We start from the raw sequence: 19,644 nt of genomic DNA, 5'->3' as shown, positions 1-19,644 counted from the left end.
TCCTTGACTAGATGTCATTATTGACACAGTCTAGTTATGGTTGGCAAAACATTGCAATAATAATGTATTGCAAAAGGTTTTAAAATTCACAACTGCAGCTACACTTTTAGTGTCCAGTCTCATTTGGGATCACATGAATTCCACCACTTGTCTCATGCATCATCAGCCATTCTGAAAGACAAAGTACAAGATTCATTGAAAAGTCCCTCCTGTCCTGAGGATATCACTTTGTTTTTTTCTATGATACGACAACAGTTGCTAAGACAATTATCCAGTTGTTTTGTGCGCTTATGTTAACCCACTTATGTTATATTTTGCCAGCTAAAACCTTAATCTCATTCATTTTTTCAGAAAGCGTAATGAATTCAATCTCGATCAAGTGAATTAGAGCCGACCTGCCCCTTCAGGCAAAAATGCTTCTCAGCTCACGTCTCAGTCCAACTTCTCAGCCGGGCAGTCAGGTGATGATCACAAGACCAACTAACTCGCCTAATCCCACCCAGCTCTACTAAAGCCACAACACAAAACACAGTTGCTTAATGTGCAAGAAACCATCTGGAACACAAGATGATTCGGTTTTAAGTGCCAATTCCACAACTATCTGTGTATCTAATTTGAAGATCCACCAGCAAAGGGACCACAACAGGGAGGGAGAATCAACACTTGTGCAAGGGGAACGAAATTATCAATTGATCAACACGCTGATTTTTCAAAACCGACCGGAATCAATTGGCAGGTGGAAAATGATAAGTATATTACTTTTCAGTCTTTTTTGCCTGTTTCTGCAACCTGGCGAGGCTCAGTTTCCCCGAGCGTGTTGCACTGTGGATGGGATACTGTCCAAGCGTTGCTGCCCTGCTTTGGGCTCCGACCCTGCGAACGTATGTGGCACCTTGACTGGGAGAGGAAACTGCACTCCCGTCCAGGTTGACACCAAACCGTGGGGGGGACCTTACAGGCTAAGAAACGTAGATGACCGAGAGAGGTGGCCCACCAAATTTTTTAACCAGACTTGCAGGTGTAGTGGTAAGTAATGTACAATTACATGAGTATTTGATAAAATCTGACTAAAACCATGTGTAATACGTCTGCCTCTGCCTTTTAGGCAACTTTGCTGGCTTCAATTGTGGCCAGTGCAAATTTGGCTGGACGGGCCCAAACTGCGACCAGAGGAAAACTCCTGTAATTCGAAAGGACATTCATACACTGACCTCTGCAGAGGTTCAGCAGTTCTTGGATGCGCTGCAAATGGCTAAAACTACCATCCATCCAGATTACATGATTGCCACTCAGCACTGGCTGGGACTCCTTGGACCGAATGGGACTGAGCCCCAGTTTGCCAACATCTCCATCTACGACTTCTTCGTCTGGCAGCATTACTACTCTGTCCGAGATACCCTCCTTGGTAAATACTAGTCTTAGTCACAAGGGCGAAGGTTTGGTCTCAATATTGATAGGGACGATATGACAGCATAAACTGCATGTACACTTTTTGCTGGCGACGGGACATTAGTAAGATCAAACAATTGGGCAAACAGGGGTCAAGGCTACATTTCTCACCAATATGAACCTAATTAATTGATAGGCTAAATAATTAATGCAAAATAAATCTGTATTAAGCTATACTAACTTTCACACTGCACATTTACACTATAACGTCTTAATCTGATATTTTTTCTTAAATCTAGTCGAATAATTTTCCCCATCTTGTTTTGAGTGTTAAAGGCTATTCAACAGATTAATGCGTCAGATTCTTCCACTTACTTTAAGTAAATATTACAACAGAATTTGTTCTTATTAAGCCCATACATCTAAAAGTTGGTCATTTTTCACAAAAATCAAGAAAAATAAATGCTTTCAAATAATGTTTTCAACAATATCTATTCTTGAATTAAGAACATTTCTGATTAAGATTAAGTACAAACTTTTTGCTTAAAGGAAGTGTTAAGCTTATTTTCAGATGGCTATTTATTTCAACAAATCTACAGTCTTCGCCATGTCTTTAAGCATTTATTTATGCCATATTCATGTTGTATGTGAATGTTTATGATGTAACTTGTTTATTTAGCACCTATGGATAACATTGAGAGTCCAACTGAATGTAAAAGAGTGCTTATTCACCATTACAAAAGCTTCGCGAGCAAAATATTAGAATGTAGGAAGAATTTGACAGAATGCCGGCTGTGAATGCGTTTGTGTGTGGGGGTCGTAAATTGTCAGCCAGCCATACTTGCGTTTGAGGGGAAAAAATGGATTGGCCCATTTAGCAAGTAAAAACAGCAGTCAATGTATGTCTGAACACATTTAAAGTATTGTAATTCGCTTAAAATGGTAGGGTTAATTCTATCCTTACAACATGGGAAGACAGTCAAAAGTACCTATATAATTGAAGTCATTATATAACGCAAATAAGGCTGCTTAAAAGTTGGTGGGGACAATTTGAGCATCCTGAAAAGTTGGTAGCGTTATGTCCCTACCGTCCCAATGCAAACCTATGCCCTTGCTCAGTCATCACATGAAATCTTTTAACCCCTTCAGACCTAAGCATGCTGCTGAAGTACATGATGCGTCCAAGTCTCTAAACCAATAAATACACAAAATTTAGTTTCTATTGCCACTTCAGGGAGATGATTGGATGAAACTTTACCCATCGAAATCAAATCATGAGGTTTGGCACGCCCTCTTTGCTATTTTTGGCTCTTCGAAAATGGTTGACCAAACTCAACTTCAAAGAGGATAACGTAACGTGCTCATTTCTCATTAAAAACACATTAACATTAAAAATAACCAATAAAATCATAAAATATCCCTGACCAAAAAAATGCACTTTGTTCTGGTGATTGAGTAGAGTAAAAATCAGCGCAGATTTTTTATTTGCTCAGCAGAAAAAGTGCAGGTCTGAGGGGTCAAAAGAACACAGGTTAAACCATGAACCTGGCAATTATTACCCTTTTTGTTTAATATCCATGTTAAATAAAATTCGCTAAAATTAATTGTCTTCATCCCATATTTCAAATGTTTTTTTTTTGTACATTTCAGGAAATTAACTTAATACATAATGCACTAAGTACTGTTAAAGTATTCTCAGGCTATTGTAACGTGTGTAGTATGTGTTTAAAACTTGAAGTGATATTTATTCTTTCTAAAATGTTTGAATTTCTCAGGCGATTTCAAAATTTATTCCCCCCATAGGTCCTGGTCGTCCATTCAAAGCCATCGATTTTTCTCACAAAGGGCCTGCATTCACTACTTGGCATAGGTACCACCTACTCAGCTTGGAAAGAGACATTCAGGTATTTACAAAATTTTCGGCTGCTGGGAGACATGATTACATGTTCTTTTTCTTTTTTTAAGAACCTGAAAAGTAAACATTTGATAAAAATGCCTTTGTGTCAATCTTCAAAATTTGCCATTAAGATATATATATATATAAACTACTGTATTTTAAGCCAAAACAACTGTTGTGTTTGATAGAACAATATGTCTATATGCTGCCATAGCAGATTCATGGCGCTTTAAGCCCCCAAACTATTTTTAATTTTCCCGTTTTACCCTGAAAACCCCTGTTTACAGACGTCGCGCAACCGCTTTTGTTTCAACCCAGCCATAAAACGAAAGTAATTAATTATATTTATCATTCAAAATATCTGTAATTGTTAGCTTAGAATCATTGATGTTTAATATTTTGTTTAAAAAAAAAAAAAGACTTTAAAAAATTATTCACTCGCATATTTTAAACTTTTAAACAAATTACGTCACAATGAAAAAAATGGCGTCCGTAAAAAAGTCACCGATATTTACCTCATAACTATCGCTTAATTGTATTTTTTTGTTTCTATTTTTTTCCGACATGTTAGATGATAAATAATCCATCCAAACAAAGAAAAAAAAAAAAAAAAAAAAAAAAAAAACGTTTAAAAAGGTAAATATATGAAAAAGAAAATCTCGACCTCTCCTTGATGTCTGCGATCTCCGCATCGCAATCCTTGTTATACTGTATGACTTTGTTTTACCCATAAAATCCCAAAATAATCCATCTGTGATCATTCACATCTGTGTCTTGACACTCGATGATACATGCTACATGGAGTTTTTGGATCGAAACAAAGTAAGTATGCGATAATATCTCGTTAAAGTCATGGCGTCTGTAATTCTGCTCTCGCGTGCTCTCACCTCCAGATAGGGTTTTGCTGTTTAAAAAAAAATTTTTTATTTAAAATGCCCTCCTGCTCAAATATTTGTCTTCCCCTAGAAAATTTAAGCTTTCCAATGATGTATCGTGTTTTCCGGCATATATATATATATATATATATATATATATATATATATATATATATATATATATATATATATATATATATATATATATATATATATATATGTATACACTCACCGGCCACTTTATTAGGTACACCTGTCCGACTGCTTGTTAACACTTAATTTCTAATCAGCCAATCACAAGGCGGCAACGCAGTGCATTTAGGCATGTACACATGGTTTAAGACAATCTCCTGCAGTTGAAACTGAGCCTCAGTACGGGGAAGAAAGGTGATTTGAGTGACTTTGAACGTGGCATGGTTGTTGGTGCCAGAAAGGCTGGTCTGAGTATTTCAGAAACTGCTGAGCTACTGGGATTTTCACGCACAACCATCTCTAGGGATTACAGAGAATGGTCAGAAACTTCCCCCTGGAAACACTGATCACAACATACAGTAGTTCTTCTTACGACTGACCTTTATTAATTTGTCGCCATCAACCTATGAACAAACTATTAGAAAATAAAATACAATAATGACAAAGAGCTTACAATAATGCTTTAAAGTAAATCAATAGAGACGCATTTGCTTACAAAAACATACCTCAATGGCTGCACAATAATACCACAGGAAATAAGGTCCAAATCTTGGGCAATTCAACGAGGAAAACGTCAGCTATTAGTGGCTCTGGTCCAGTGGTGAAAACGAACGCTGCTCAATAAGCTAGTGGGCTAATGGCGAGCTAATAGGGGAAGCTGAGCCTGTGCTGTTTACCGTTTCTCTGGCTTATTGAAATGTTTACTGGCATTCAAACCCCACTTCCCAACGTGAAAGCCATGCTCGAATCTAACAGAAAATTGCGCTGGCTTGACGTCAAACAAGTCCGAGTGCAATAAAGGAAAGCTGACTGCACATAGCCTATACTGTAATTTAATGAAATACCAGCAATGAATCATAATTACTGTAAAAATAAACCATTTAGATTAATTATACCTAATAAATAACACAATTAACTAAAAAATAATATACTGTACTTACCATCAATGCTGAGTTAGCGAGCGAAACATTGTTATGCTACAAAAAAAAAAAAAAGACCGCAGGTCATAAAGTCAAAATCACATACGTCGGGTATGTCGTAATCCGGGGACTGCCTATATAAGCAATATGTATATTATACAAACATGCTAATATCCATAAATTGGCTGTATTTCTCACAGCGGCTGACTGGCAATGAGAACTTTGCAGTCCCGTACTGGAACTTTGCCACAGGACAAAATGATTGTGACGTGTGCACAGACGCTCTGCTAGGAGGCCGAAATCCAGACAACCCCTCCCTCATCAGTAACCAGTCTAGATTCTCCAACTGGGGGGTGGTGTGTAACAGGTACACACTAGGGAAGGGAAGGCGTCGTGAATACTCCATGATTACCACCAATGACTAAGTATTGTGCTCTTCATGCCAGTTTGGATGACTACAATCGGCTTGTAACCCTTTGCAATGGTACCAATGAGGGTTTCATTCAGAGAGGTATGATGAGAGGAGCAAATATGATGATGCCCACCATGAGTGATGTTCGCAGCTGCCTTGGTATCCGGGACTTCGACAGCCCTCCTTACTTCACCAACTCTTCCTTTAGTTTTAGGTAGACCATTAGAATAGACCATGTTCAGCCAACCATGTCAGCACAACACCGTTAACTAATGTTTTAACCTGCAGAAATGCCCTGGAAGGCTACGAAAAACCAGATGGTGAACTGGACGAAACGGTCAACAATCTTCACAACCTGGTCCATGCATTGCTCAACGGAACCAGCTCGTTGCCTCATTCTGCAGCCAATGACCCCATCTTCCTGGTGAGAGCCCATTTTCACACGTTGCCTCAAAGTGGAACAGTGGTGAACTCTGAATGCTTCTTTTAAGGTTCTCCATGCTTTCACGGATGCCATTTTTGATGAGTGGATGAAGAGGTTTGTCCCATCCAATGCCAGCTTCCCAGACGAAATGGCACCCATTGGTCACAACCGGAACTACAATATGGTTCCGTTCTTTCCTCCGATTACAAATGAAGAGATCTACATTACATCAGAACAGCTGGGATACTCCTACGCTGTTGCCTTTGAAGGTAAACTTGTGGTCAAACTCAGAGTTTAGAGGAATTGCATTATAAAATCTATGATAGTTGGTTGTTTTTCTTTTAGCATAATTATCCACATCTTATTTGTCAGATGAGTTTAAAGTTGAGATTGAAGCTTTATTTCTCTATACACAAAAGCATTGAACGGCTTCTTAAGCAAGCCTTGTAAACACATGAGTGGCAATTTGATGTAACCTTACATGAACGGTGAGGAAATCGTAAATCACATTCAAAAGGTGTTTGATGGATGCATTGAACGTTTCCCTTCAAAATAATTAAATGATGAAAGACTTATCAGTATAACAAAATGTCAAGGAAAAGGTCATTTATCATTGACAAAACATCATTCAACTTGACTTTATAAAGAACTAAGGTAAAACATGAGTGGATAGAAATCAGTCTAGTGAACTGGTTCATAACTCATTGCCCCCTGTGTTATTGTATTTAGACCGCTCCTCCCCATTTTTTATTGATTTCGTACAAAACGACCCATAAACAACATAATGTTCAAGTTCATTGGCATTCATGTAATTTTATTAATAGAAAAGCACAATTTACTTACTGTACACACTTTGAAAAAAATGAACTTCAAACCATTTAATCTACAGGCCTTGGATTTCAAAAGAGACCAATTGGCGCAGTGATGATGATGTCGCCCTGACATTACATCTAAAAGAATATGTAACACTTCCTACCATGCAGAAATCTTTGATCATGTTTCCCAGGTGCCACCATGAAGTTCTAAAGCTAGGTTAGCCAATAGCACTTAGCTCTTGTCTAACCAATTAAAAGTCCACAGTGGGCAAGTAATGGTGGCTAGAGTACAGGGTTATATATGTGTTCAGAGGAAAACACTTCAAAGAAATGAAGAGATAAAAAATAAATAAATACTAACTTAAAAAAAAAAAAGTGATGCAAAGTCATATTCTTCATGTTCTGGTTCAATAGCGGAGGCAGTCTGATGTTCAGGTGCATTACTGTGACCAATTGTGTTGGAGTGTAGGGACTAGTTACTAAAAAATAACCAAAAAAAACTATTTTATTGATAGAATAGTCTCTTTCAAAATCTGCAACACAGCTATAAATTTCTCTTGCTCAACCTTCAGTCACCTTCATAATTACATTGACGGGTCAGAGTCGACGTTCACTGCGCCACGCCTTCAAGTCGGGGGCCATCCCATAATCCACTTCAGTTCTGCGCAGTTGGTCACAGCGACACATGCAGCAATCCAACCCTGGATTTATGTTGAAAAAGTACGAAAGCTGTACCGCATACAAACAGGAAGGATTGTCTCAGGAGTGATTTGTTCGAGGATTCCAGGTAATTATTATAGTTTTCGTTTTTTCACAAGAATTTTCAACATAATAAGCTCTTTGTTGTAAGGCTGCCGCCACATTGTCTAACAGACTAGAATCATTCTTTGACATTCATTTATACGAGGGGTATTAAAAAAGTAATGCACCCAACTTTATTATGTCCAAATTATAATAGCAACATGTATTATACATCAAAAGAAAGGTACAAGTGTGAACAACCATTTTTACTCCTCCACATAGTCTCCATCTCTCTCAAGAGCTACAGTCCACCTATGAACGAGGGCATGTATACCAGTGTTGTAGAACTCGGCTGGTTGATTTCTAAGCCAATTCTTGACAGCAGTTTTCACTTCATCGTCATTGCCATATCGGTTGCCCCAGAGTCCTTCTTTCATTGGACCTAAGAGGAGGTAGTCTGACGGTGCCAAATCAAGAGAATATAGCAGATGTGGTATGACAGTCCATCCATATGAAGTGATGACCTCCATGGTCCTGATGCTTGTGTGAGGACGTGCATTGTCATGCTGGAGGAGCACATTTGCCATGTCCAAGTTGGGCCGAACACATCGAATTCTTGCTTTGAGCTTCCTTAGAGTCTCAATGTATACCTCAGAGTGAATTTGGGTGACGCAATTCCACTGATCTCCTTTTAGATTCAAGTTCAATATGGTATACCCATGTTTCATCTCCAGTAATGAGGGATCAGGGGTCAGAGGGGTTTCTCCCTCTGAAACAAGGAATTCGATTACAGCTCTTTGTTTCTGACGAGCTTCAAGACGGGCAGCCATTTTGGAAGCTAGTTTAAGCTTTAAAAATCTGAAAATAAGAAAAACACATATAACAATCGCAAAAAAGTGTGTCCTATCATGTTTGTGCCAACTATAAACAAGATTGGTAAAATCCTGTACAAGCAATGCACTTGAGTGCATTACTTTTTGAATGCCCCTCGTATTTTTGTAAAATAAATGCTAACTGCCCGTTTTGTTTTTTTCCTTTTAACCAAGAATCGAGACTGTTTTACATCCATATCTATAAAGAATTCAGGGATTTAAGCATTTATTCAGCAGAATTTTCACCGGAAAAGCTCTGTTTACATATGGCGGCTGCCACACTGACTGACAGACTAGCATCGTACTTCGACATATTTACGTAAAATAAATGCCAACGTCACGTTTTTTTCTGCTTTTAACCAAAAATCGAGACTGTTTTATTTCCATATCTATAAAGAATTCAGGGATTTAAGCATTTATTCACAAGAGTTTTCAACGAGAAAAGCTCTTTGTCTGTGATTCTACTCGGTCAGCTTTGATGGCCACGCCAACAATGCAGGCCCTCTATTAATCCCCCGCGCCCCGTCAATATTAGGGATGGGAATCGAAATCTGATTCCGAACCGGTTCCTAGTGTTTCGAGGCCTCGACATCACAATGAAAAAGCCTTAACGATCCCTTTAACGATTCCTAAAGACGCATATTGCGTTATGACTGTCTTGTTGTCCAGACGCATCAAACTAGCATGGCGCCAAGAACCACCCACTCCAAAGTTTGGCTACACTTCACCAGGAAAGAGGCTGAAAATGAAAGGTTACGATGGTTTAGCACGAGCATTGCAGCCGTAAACATAACAATGACAGCACGTAGGTTCAAATGCTCAAAAGTGTGTCTTCACTTCACAAGGAAAAATTACAACAAAACGACTTGGAGTCATTGCAAGGTGGAGATAACTGCATCGGGAGGGAATAGACTGCACTGTCCTCATCGAGACAGCTATGCAGCTAGCTAAACTCCGAAATGACGATACAGAAGACGTTGGTATAATTTGCTGACTTTATTCAACCATCACTTGAAGAGTGAAACTAAAAATAGAAATGAAACAAATCAATTTCGTCCCCAATAACAAACAGGTTTGCATCAACGTAAATCAGCGATGATTAGCTGCTAATACAGTAATAACAAAACGGTTAGCATGCGTTCGCTAGCATTAGCACATCGTTCAAACCACTACACAACTGGATTTAAGTGTCCGATAGTGAGTGGAAACTCACAACAACAACACAAAAGATGATAGATACAGGCATTTTCTCTGTAGATATTTTACAAACATTAACAAAGAACGTAGGGTCGTAGCAGTGCTTCCTTCTCTCACCAACTCGCTCACTCGCTTGGATGCGGCATTTCTTCTTCTTCGCGTGTAAGCGCACTCTTCTTCACGTGAGCGCGTTTGTCTTCGCGTGAGGAAGCACAAGGGCGCCCCTACTTGAGCGTGAAAGCACCATAAAAACTAAAAGGCATACATTTCAATGTACTGGTAAATAATACATTTTAACAGGGGTCTCCAAACTACGTCCCGTAGTTTGGTCCGGCCCCCTGAACAATACCAGAGAGCAATTTTTTTTTTTTTCTCAATAGTGTTAATTATTTTCTCAGAGAGGGTTATTTGGTTATTATCTATTTGATTAATAGTGTTATTATTATTCATTGTTATTATATTATACTACTATTTTTATTTTATTTACTTTTGTTCCGTGAAGAATCCAGAATGGGTTATTTGATTGTGGCTTTCTGAAAAACAATAATTTTTTACATTTAGGCACTCCTGCAATCGTCACACTTTTTCTGTTACAATGTAACAGAAAAAAAATCTGATGGCCTGGCCCCTCATCAGAGAAGGGAAAAGTTATGTGGCCCTCACAGGAAAAAGTTTGGGGACCCCTAATAATGGAATCGGAATCGTACAAATCCTATCAATTCACATCCCTAGTCAATATCATGATGAAGTTTATGCTTCAATACACTTTTTTATTCTTAACTCTGCTACCGCACCGTTTCATTAACTTGGCTCTTAGCTTTCCTTTGTAAATTTCATACTTTTCAAAAAATGTTAAATTGCACTTGAGTGCATGCTTTGTATTTCTGCTTTGGTACATTATCTTCTTCTCCAGTTAAATCATGTGACGTTCATGTAAAGTAACCCCAACTTGTTTTGAATTTTTTTTTTTTTTTAACTTTTTGAACAAGACACCATGACGAACACTGGCTTCATGACTATTTCACTGAAGCCGTACTTGTGAAGTAAACAAATAAATTTATATCATAAACTTCGAAATGATATTGACGGGACATGGGGTGTGGGGCCGATTAATAAGGGGCCTGCTTTGTTGGCGTGGCCGTCAAAGCTGACCGAGTGGAATCACAGGCAAAAGCTTTTTTTGTTGAAAATTCTTGTGAATAACTGCTTAAATTCCTGAATTCTTTATAGATATGGACGTAAAACAGTCTCTATTCTTGGTTAAAAGCAAAAAAAAAACCATGCAGTTAACATTTATTTCACGTAAATATGTCGAAGTACGATGCTAGTCTGTCAGTCAATGTGGTGGCCGCCATATGTAAACAGAGCTTTTTCGGTGAAAATTCTTGTGAAAAAATGCTTAAATCCCTGAATTTTTTTTATAGATATGGACATAAAACAGTCTCGCTTCTTGGTTAAAAGCAAAAAAATCTGTGCAGTTCGCATTTATTTTACGTAAATATTGCAAACCATGAGGCTAGTCAGTAAGGAAATTAGCGGCCGCTATATGTATACAAAGAGCTTTTTCATTTGAAAATTCTTGTGAATAAATGCTTAAATCCCTGAATTCTTTATAGATATGGACGTAAAAGAGTCTCAATTTTTGGTTGAAAGCAAAAAAAGCATGCAGTTAGCATTTATTTTTCGTAAATATTGCGAAGTTTAATGCCATTGCTGTAGCGGCTAATTTCTCCCATTGATTTTTTTTCATGTTTCAAAATGCATGCATGGTACGATAAATGTAATAATTACCTTGACTCCTCAAACAAATCACCCCTGAGACAATCCTTCCTGTTTGTATGCGGTACAGCGTTCGTACTTTTTCAACATAAATCCAGCGTTGGCTCGCTGCTTGTGTGACTGTGAATAACTGAAGCGGATTGTGGGACGGCCCCCTACTTGAAGGCGTAGCGCACTGAAGGTCGAATCCGACCCGTCAATATCATGATGAAGTCTATGTTTATATATATATTTTAAAGTCAGTCATTCAAATCAGGTTATTCACTTGAGTCCAACATATTACTTTTCATTAGGTCCATCTGTATCAGGCTCAAGATAATATATATGTACAATTACATAATGCACTGCCAGTACCTTCTAGTTAAACTGCCAGCCAATTGCAGTGAATGTGTCACAAATGTAAACTATATTTACTATATAATTTCATCTATTCATAACGACAAGTGGTATTGAAAATGGAAGATTGGAGCCTACAATTAAACAGAATTCCTGCATTAGACTGTAAATAATGAATGTTGTATCCTGTTTTTCCCTTTTTCCAGAGGCAGGAGGATCATCCGTATTCGTATTGGGGTCCACCCTTGGGGGAGTCTTCATCGGATTCCTAGTGCTCCTCCTTATCTTTGTGCTCTACATTCGCCAGCGCAGAAACACAGGCTTTGAACCTCTAATAAAAGCAGACTTCACACATAGGAAGTACACAGAAGAAGCTTAGATTCTGATCAGTTTGGAAAAGCACCGAGACTCTAAGGCAATTGTTATCAAGTCCTGCATAAAACAAGAGAGAAATATTAATTGTGTAGATCAGGGTTTGGGAACCTACGCTCCGTGAGTCTTGCACATGCCCAACAACAGAACTTTATCCAGCCTACAAAACGGCTACATCTGTATCGGTTTTAAAAAGAACAAATAAACCACCACACCACCAACACATAACAACGGAACAGGGTTCCCCTCCCCTGCGGTAGATCAGTGTTTTTCCAACTTTTCTGAACCAACCACCAAATATTACTCGAGAAAACATAATAGTGTACCAAAATAAAAAGAAGTCACAAAAATGTAAAATGATTTAAAAAACATGTAATCACATTGATTTACTAAATTGGGCCTGTTTATAAAACGGTGATGTTATTTTAATGTACGAATGGCAACATGCGTTCAATCTCATTGGCTGCAAATGATGGTGATAGACGACCAATCCATTAGGACTGGGAGGCCTGGCAGTGATCATTAAATTTATTTTTCCTATTTTACTAACTACCACAACACATACTCTGTGAATACAATAACATAGACTTCACTATCAGTTGATGAGACAGCTCCTACAGACATTGCGCTACAGCTTCCCGTACGGGGCCAGGCAGAGCGTCGGGTACGCTTTCACTGCACGTAAACTCAAACACACACTGCGTTCTAAAGTCAGAAACAGGATGAAAGTTTTAGTGCATACAAGCAGGCAGGAGTCTCTCACCAGTGATTTGGTCGAGGATTCAAAGTAATTATTATATAAAATAGCACCATGGATGCACTTCGAAACGTTGTGAAAAAAATTCAATGATAGGAAAAAATTAGTGTAACTTTAGCTTGAAATAGTTACGTAAAATGAAAGATAACTGCCCGTTTTTTTTTTTTTTTTTTTGCTTTTAACCAAGAAGCTAGACTGTTTTACGTTCATATCTATAGAAATTCTAGGATTTATGCATTTATTTACAAGAACTTTCAACTTAAAAAGCTCTTTGTTTTGTTATGGTCGCCATGTTGGATTTTGTATCCATACACAAAAGTGTAGCTTTACATTAAACAAATCAGATAATTTTTTGCCAACTGAGTTTTTTTGCAAAAAAAAAAAAAAAAAAAATAATAGTAATTTAGACATTTCTGTGTCCATACATAAAAATGGGCTTTTACGTGATCAGTTTTTTGTAACATTTCAGTCTAAAAACGACAAGGACGACCTGCTGAAGCAAAATTGAAATCGGAATTCAACCCAAATAAGTTGTGATTGTATATAGAAAAATGCAAAATTTGCGTTACCATACCAAACCATACCATCATCTTCCGCTTGCTCCGAGGTCGGGTCGCGGAGGCAGCAGCTTTAGCAGGGAAGCCCAGACTCCCTCTCCCCAGCCACTTCAACCAGCTCCCAAGGCCTTCCCAGGCCAGCCGAGAGACATAGTCTCCCCAGCGTGTTCTGGGTTGACCCCGGGGCCTCCCACTGGTGGGACATGCCTGGAACACCTCGTCGGGGAGGCGTCCAGGAGGCATCCGAACAAGGTGCCCAAGCCACCTCAGCTGGCTCCTCTCAACGCGGAGGAGTAGCAGCTCGACGCTGAGTCCCTCCCGGTTGACCAGGCTATGCACCCTATCTCTAAGGGAGAGCCCGGACACCCTGTGGAGAAAACTCGTCTCAGCCACTTGTATCGGGGATCTCGTTCTTTCGGTCACGACCCATGGTGACCATAGGTGAGGGTGGGAACGTAGATCGACTGGTAAATCGAGAGCTTTGCCTTTTGGCTCAGCTACTTCTTCACCACTACGGGCCAGTGCCGAGTCTGCATTACTGCAGATGCTGCACCGATCTGCCTGTCGATCTCACGCTCCCTCCTACCCTCACTCGTAAACAAGACCCCAAGATACTTGAACTCCTCCACCTGGGGCAGGATCTCATCCCCGACCCGGAGAGGGCACTCCACCCTCTGCCGACTGAGGACCATGGTCTCTGATTTGGAGGTGCAGATCTTCATCCCAACTGCTTCACACTGGGGTGCGAACCGCTCCAGTGAGAGTTGGAGGTCATGGCCTGATGAAGCCAACAGCACCACATCATCTGAAAAAAAAGCAGGGATGCAATGCTGAAGTCGGACCACCTCAACGCTTTGGCTGCGCCTAGAAATTCTGTCCATAAAAAGTATGAACAGAATCGGTGACAAAGGGCAGCCTTGGTGGAGTCCAATCCCAACTGGGAATGAATTCGACTTACTGCCGGCAATGCGGACCAAACTCTGACGGGGCACACGGTCGAACGCCTTCTCCAGATCCACAAAACACATGTAGACTGGTTGGGCGAACTCCAGTGCACCCTCGAGGACCCTGCCGAGGGTGTAGAGCTGGTCCACTGTTCCACGGCCGGGACGAAAACCACACTGCTCCTCCTAAATCTGAGATTTGACTTCCCGACGGACCCTCCTCTCCAGCACCCCTGAATAGACTTTACCGGGGAGGCTGAGGAGTGTGATCCCTCTATAATGGGAACACACCCTCCTGTCCCCCTTCTTAAAAAGGGAGACCACCACCCCGGTCTGCCAATCCAGAGGCACTGTTCCCGATGTCCACGCGATGTTGTAGAGGCGTGTCAGCCAAGACAGCCCCACAACATCCAGAGCCTTTAGGGACTCCGGGCGGATCTCATCGACCCCCGGGGCCTTGCCACCGAGGAGCTTTCCAACCACCTCAGTGACTTCAACCCCAGAGATCGTAGAGCCCACCTCGGAGTCCCCAGACTCTGCTCCCTCAAAGGAAGGCGTGCCGGTGGAATTGAGGAGGTCTTCGAAGTATTCTCCCTACCAACTCACGACATCCTGAGTCGAGGTCAGCAGTACCCCATCTTCGCTATACACAGTGTTAATGGTGCACTGCTTTCCTCTCCTCAGATGCCGGTGTAGGTTCACTATCCTCTTCCCCTCACTATCCACTCGCGGGGCCTGCGCTTGACAGTGACGTTCCTTATTCTCGCTATATGATTGGCCGAAGAGTCGAAATGCTCTCCCGTGAAATGCCTGTTTAAAAATGTTCCCGTTGTTACTTCTTGCATTCACCTAAAAGTGCCCATTTAAAAAGGATAAGCGATGAATGATACTACACACAGAGCGTATTATTAAAAAATGTTAAAGTTGTATAAAAGAGCAAACGTGTCCGCACACATCTGTCTGTCTCGTGTTAGAGGCCAGTAAATATCGTGCCTGTCACATAAAATGAAATACCGTACATGCCAATTACCAGACGTACTTACGTCATTACGCTAGAGCTATGGCATAGTGAGCGGAATAGGATAGTGCGCCTACACCGTATGGTGGACCAGAATTTCCTCAAAGCCATCCGGAAGTTGTTTTCCATGGCCTCGCCAAACTACTCCAATGTCCGAGTTTTTGCCTCGGCGACCGCCAAAGCCACAGTCCGCTTTGCTAGCCGGTACCTGTCAGCTGCCTCTGGAGTCCCACAGGCCAAAAAGGCCCGGTAGGCCTCCTTCTTCAGCTTGACGAGATCCCTTTCCGCTGGTGTCCACCAGCTGGTTCGGGGATTGCCGCCACGAAAGGCACCAACTACCTTACGGCCACAGCTCCGATCGGCCGCCTCAACAATGGAGGTGCGGAACATCGCCCACTCGGACTCAATGTCCCCCACCTCCCCCCGGGACAAGGGAGAATTCGCTTTTGTTGAGTAAAATTAAGATGATTCTGCATGCTGTCCTCAAGTATTCCTTTAAGTTTTTGATGTGAAAATTGAGTGATTTATTAGCTGTTGAAAACATATGTCAAAATTGCACTAAAAAAAAAAAAGTCCTTATTTTGGGCAAAAAAATTCAAATTGGGTATTTGATATCTTAAATATTGCTATTGATCCTGAAATACAGCTGATTATCTCTGCATTTGGTGATTTTTGTGCATCTAGTGTAAAATCTGAGACCCATTTTAAGTTTTGTTATGCATAAAAAATAATTAATCAGGATTTTATTAGGGAACGATTTTGAAGTATATGCCTAAGGTTAGGTTTTGGTTTCAGGTCACCAGCAGCTTTGGTTTTGAAAATATTAGAATTTTTATGTTTTTGAAAATAGGCCCCCTACGGAGCTGCCCCACGCCCCGTCAACTGATAGTGAAGTCTATGAAAATAAATAGACCTGGGCTGCAGTTAATGAATTAACTGGACCAACTACTAACATTTAATTGTTCTTCTTGTCAAAATGTGTCGCTGGTATGGCTAGAGGACCACCCATACATTACTGGATTACCTCACACAATGTTTATTTTTTATTATTATTAATTATTTCCACACACTGCAATCACCAAAAATATAAACCTATTGGAATGTTTTTAGCAAATATTTATTCTCCAGAACAGTACAAAAACACTGAATGCAATCCCCTTTAATTGCATTGTAAGGCATATTTGTCCACTTGCGATTTCATTTCAATGTAAATTCATACAACAACAATGCACTGATGAGAAATAAAAAATACTGACTCAAAGCATTTCCATTTCTGGATATATATTCCCAACTGTCGTTTCATTGCAAAAATATTCCCATTAAAGGTTTGATGATACAAAACATAAGCGTGCTATTCATTATAAAGACTCATTTTTGAAATGACATTCTGTACACTTCTGTAAGTTCTTGCTGATATGTTATGAAATGAATAACACAAGCTCTCGGGGGACACGCGCACAGGCTGCCAATACGCTCTACTGACGAGATGCATTCAGGCCTGTCCGCTCTCCACTCTCCACAGATTCTCATTTCACAGGTGACTGTTGTCGCCTTCCAGCCCGCCCGCACCGCGCACACACCAACGTTCAGGCTTCACAAAACAAGTCGGGGCCCCTTTTCTTTGCATTTTGACGCGCACTCTTCTTAATAATCCCCTCACATTCTGCATTATTGTGCTGGGCAGGTCAAGAAATGGCACACTTTCAGATGTACAAAGTAGTTTTTGTGCTTTTCTAACTCCCACTTTTTTGTGGCGCACTAACACTGCCATAGTGAATGATCATGTTTCAGTGCCATTCATGGTGACAGACGATTAAGTGTCTATCATCATCAATGGCAGTGAATGTGAGCACATTGGAAAATGTAGTTTTCAATTACTGTAACATTCTTTTTTCCTTTAACACGAGCAACAATAATTAAAAAAAAAAAAAAAAAAAGTCAAAATAACTGTAATTCTTTACTCTAATATCCTGTTGACTGCTTTTTCAGAATGTGCCTTAGAAACCTTGGCTACAAGATTCAATTTGGAAACACACAATTATAAAACCTCAAAACCACATTTTTGTTAACTTTTACAACGTTCTTTTTTGTGAAGAGATACGTAACTTGACTAATACAGACAAAGCAGTTTTCAGCACTCTGTGCTTTAAAGTGATAGACACAAACAATAAACAGCCTTGTGAATAAATACAGAATGGCAACGAGACCTGTCTGCCAGACTTTCTATCCCCAAAACCAATATATAATAACATAATTTTGCAGAAAGTTAATTAATCTTTTGCAAGGCAAATGAAAGTGTACAATAGCAGCCTTTTCCCTTTTAAACGAGTATATGGTATGACAACTATTAAGACAATGTTGGAAAGAATATGATAGATGAATAAAAAAAAAATATATTCGTTCATTAAAATAATTATGGTGAACTGGTGATTTCAAGTTGCAAATTAAACTGTATTTCACTATTCCATCTGCCATGAAATCATTTGAATCAAACATAATATTGAACATAACATAACTGGACCACTTTTAGTCATCAATAAGCACATTGTAAATGATATTACACATTACACAAAAAAAAAACTAAACAAAGTGCGTGCTATATCCTTCCACACTGAGACAGACATAACCGCCTATCAAATGTGCAAACAGTTATTTCCTTCAATAAAAATAGTTTTAATCTCTCAAGCAGTTTGTGGGGTTGGCACCAGAGTTGGACAAAGGAACGATCAAGTCTATGAATGTGCATACTTTGGGAAAGTGGGACTACAGATGCATGACTGACTTGACTTCTCCAGACAGAATACTGTCTGACAAAGTTCACTCAAACCTGTTTTCCCCTGCATTATCTCCAATGTATTTGGATGACTAAAACTGAAAGGACCAATGTGGTAAAGAGGCCCATTTGGTGGGAGAGATTTGCAGACGCGCTGTCTACTGGACCCCTCCGGTCGGCTTCCACAACCGGGTTTTCAGGAACAACCAATTCCGCCTCCGTTGGGCAGGCGTCTGTGCAGCCGCTTCCGCTACCTGAACCGCTGCCTTCATCACCTATGATGGTTAAAAGACATACACAAGCGTATTAAGGGGACGAACAACTCCTTGATGAGGACACTAACTAAAATTGGTATTCTTCCTTTATTCGTGAACAAATCAGAAAGAAATTTGGAGGGCACACACACTCCCAGGTGGTCGTAGTTCATTTTAAGCTGTTTGCGTTTCAACATTATTTTCTCAATATCAGATGTCTAAGAAATTCACAAATTTCATACTATTATACAGTATATTGAGCAGTTTTCATACACATCAATACATACACTAATTCATTATTGATGCTGTCCATACCTTTAATGAACTGACTGCCAATACACAGTGAGGAGCAGAAGAATTTGCATGCCTTGCAAATTTGCAAATTCACCAATTTAGAAATAGGTAGATGTCTGACATTTCAATCATACATGCATTTCCACTTATAGGGACATAATCTAAAAAAAAATCTGGAACTCACATTGTATGATTTTTCAATATTTTATTTGTAATTTACTAGGGTTCATAAGTATTTGTACTCCTGAGAAAATCAGTGCTAATATTTGGTGCAGAAGCCTTAGTTTGCAATTACAGAGGTCAGACGCTTTCTATAGTTCTTCACCAGGTTTTCACATATGGAAACATGGATTTTGGCCTATTCCTCCACAAAAATCTTCTCTAGATCTGTCAGGTTTCGGTGCTGTCATTGAAAAACACGAGGTTTCAGCTCCATCCAAAGATTTTCTATTGGATAGAAGTCTGGAGACTGGCTAGGCCACTCAGGAACCTTGATATGCTTTTTACGTAGCCACTCCTTGGTCAGCTTGGCTGTGTGCTATGGATCGTTGTCCTGTTGGAAGATCCAACCACGACTCATCTTCAAGTCTCTGACTAAGAGAAGGAGGTTGTGGCTCATAATCTGACAATACATTTCACCATTCATCCTCTGATTTATACAGTACAGCCACCCTGTCCCCTTTGCCGAAAAGCAGTCCCAAAGCATGAGGGTTTCCACCCCCTTACTTCACAGTGGGGATGGTGTTCTTGGGATTGTACTCATCCTTCTTTTTCATTCACACAGAACGAGTAAAGTCTGTACCAAAAAGTTCTACTTTTGTCTCAT

General features: G+C 39.9%; 2 protein-coding genes across 2 annotated transcripts in view; one reads left to right on the top strand and one right to left on the bottom strand.

The window, feature by feature from the left end:
- Positions 1-547: 547 nt before the first annotated feature.
- On the top strand, positions 548-16,829 carry dct (dopachrome tautomerase). Its single transcript, XM_057852251.1, has 8 exons — positions 548-1,026; positions 1,106-1,405; positions 3,193-3,293; positions 5,474-5,640; positions 5,720-5,899; positions 5,974-6,109; positions 6,177-6,378; positions 12,056-16,829. The coding sequence occupies exons 1-8, from the start codon at positions 744-746 to the stop codon at positions 12,226-12,228; spliced, it is 1,542 nt and encodes a 513-aa protein (XP_057708234.1). The 5' UTR covers positions 548-743; the 3' UTR covers positions 12,229-16,829.
- The window catches only part of LOC130926924 (glypican-6-like), a 199,086-nt gene continuing 196,006 nt past the window's right edge, over positions 16,565-19,644 (bottom strand). Inside the window, exon 10 of the mRNA XM_057852250.1 lies at positions 16,565-18,545. Within this exon, the coding sequence (XP_057708233.1) occupies positions 18,340-18,545 (206 nt within the window). The 3' untranslated portion in view covers positions 16,565-18,339. The remainder of the gene's footprint in view (positions 18,546-19,644) is intronic.

The sequence above is a fragment of the Corythoichthys intestinalis genome, chromosome 12 (genome assembly GCF_030265065.1).
Source record: "Corythoichthys intestinalis isolate RoL2023-P3 chromosome 12, ASM3026506v1, whole genome shotgun sequence".
Classification (NCBI taxonomy): domain Eukaryota; kingdom Metazoa; phylum Chordata; class Actinopteri; order Syngnathiformes; family Syngnathidae; genus Corythoichthys; species Corythoichthys intestinalis.
Note: the sequence above shows the minus strand (reverse complement) of the source record. Positions and strands in the feature narration are given on the sequence as shown.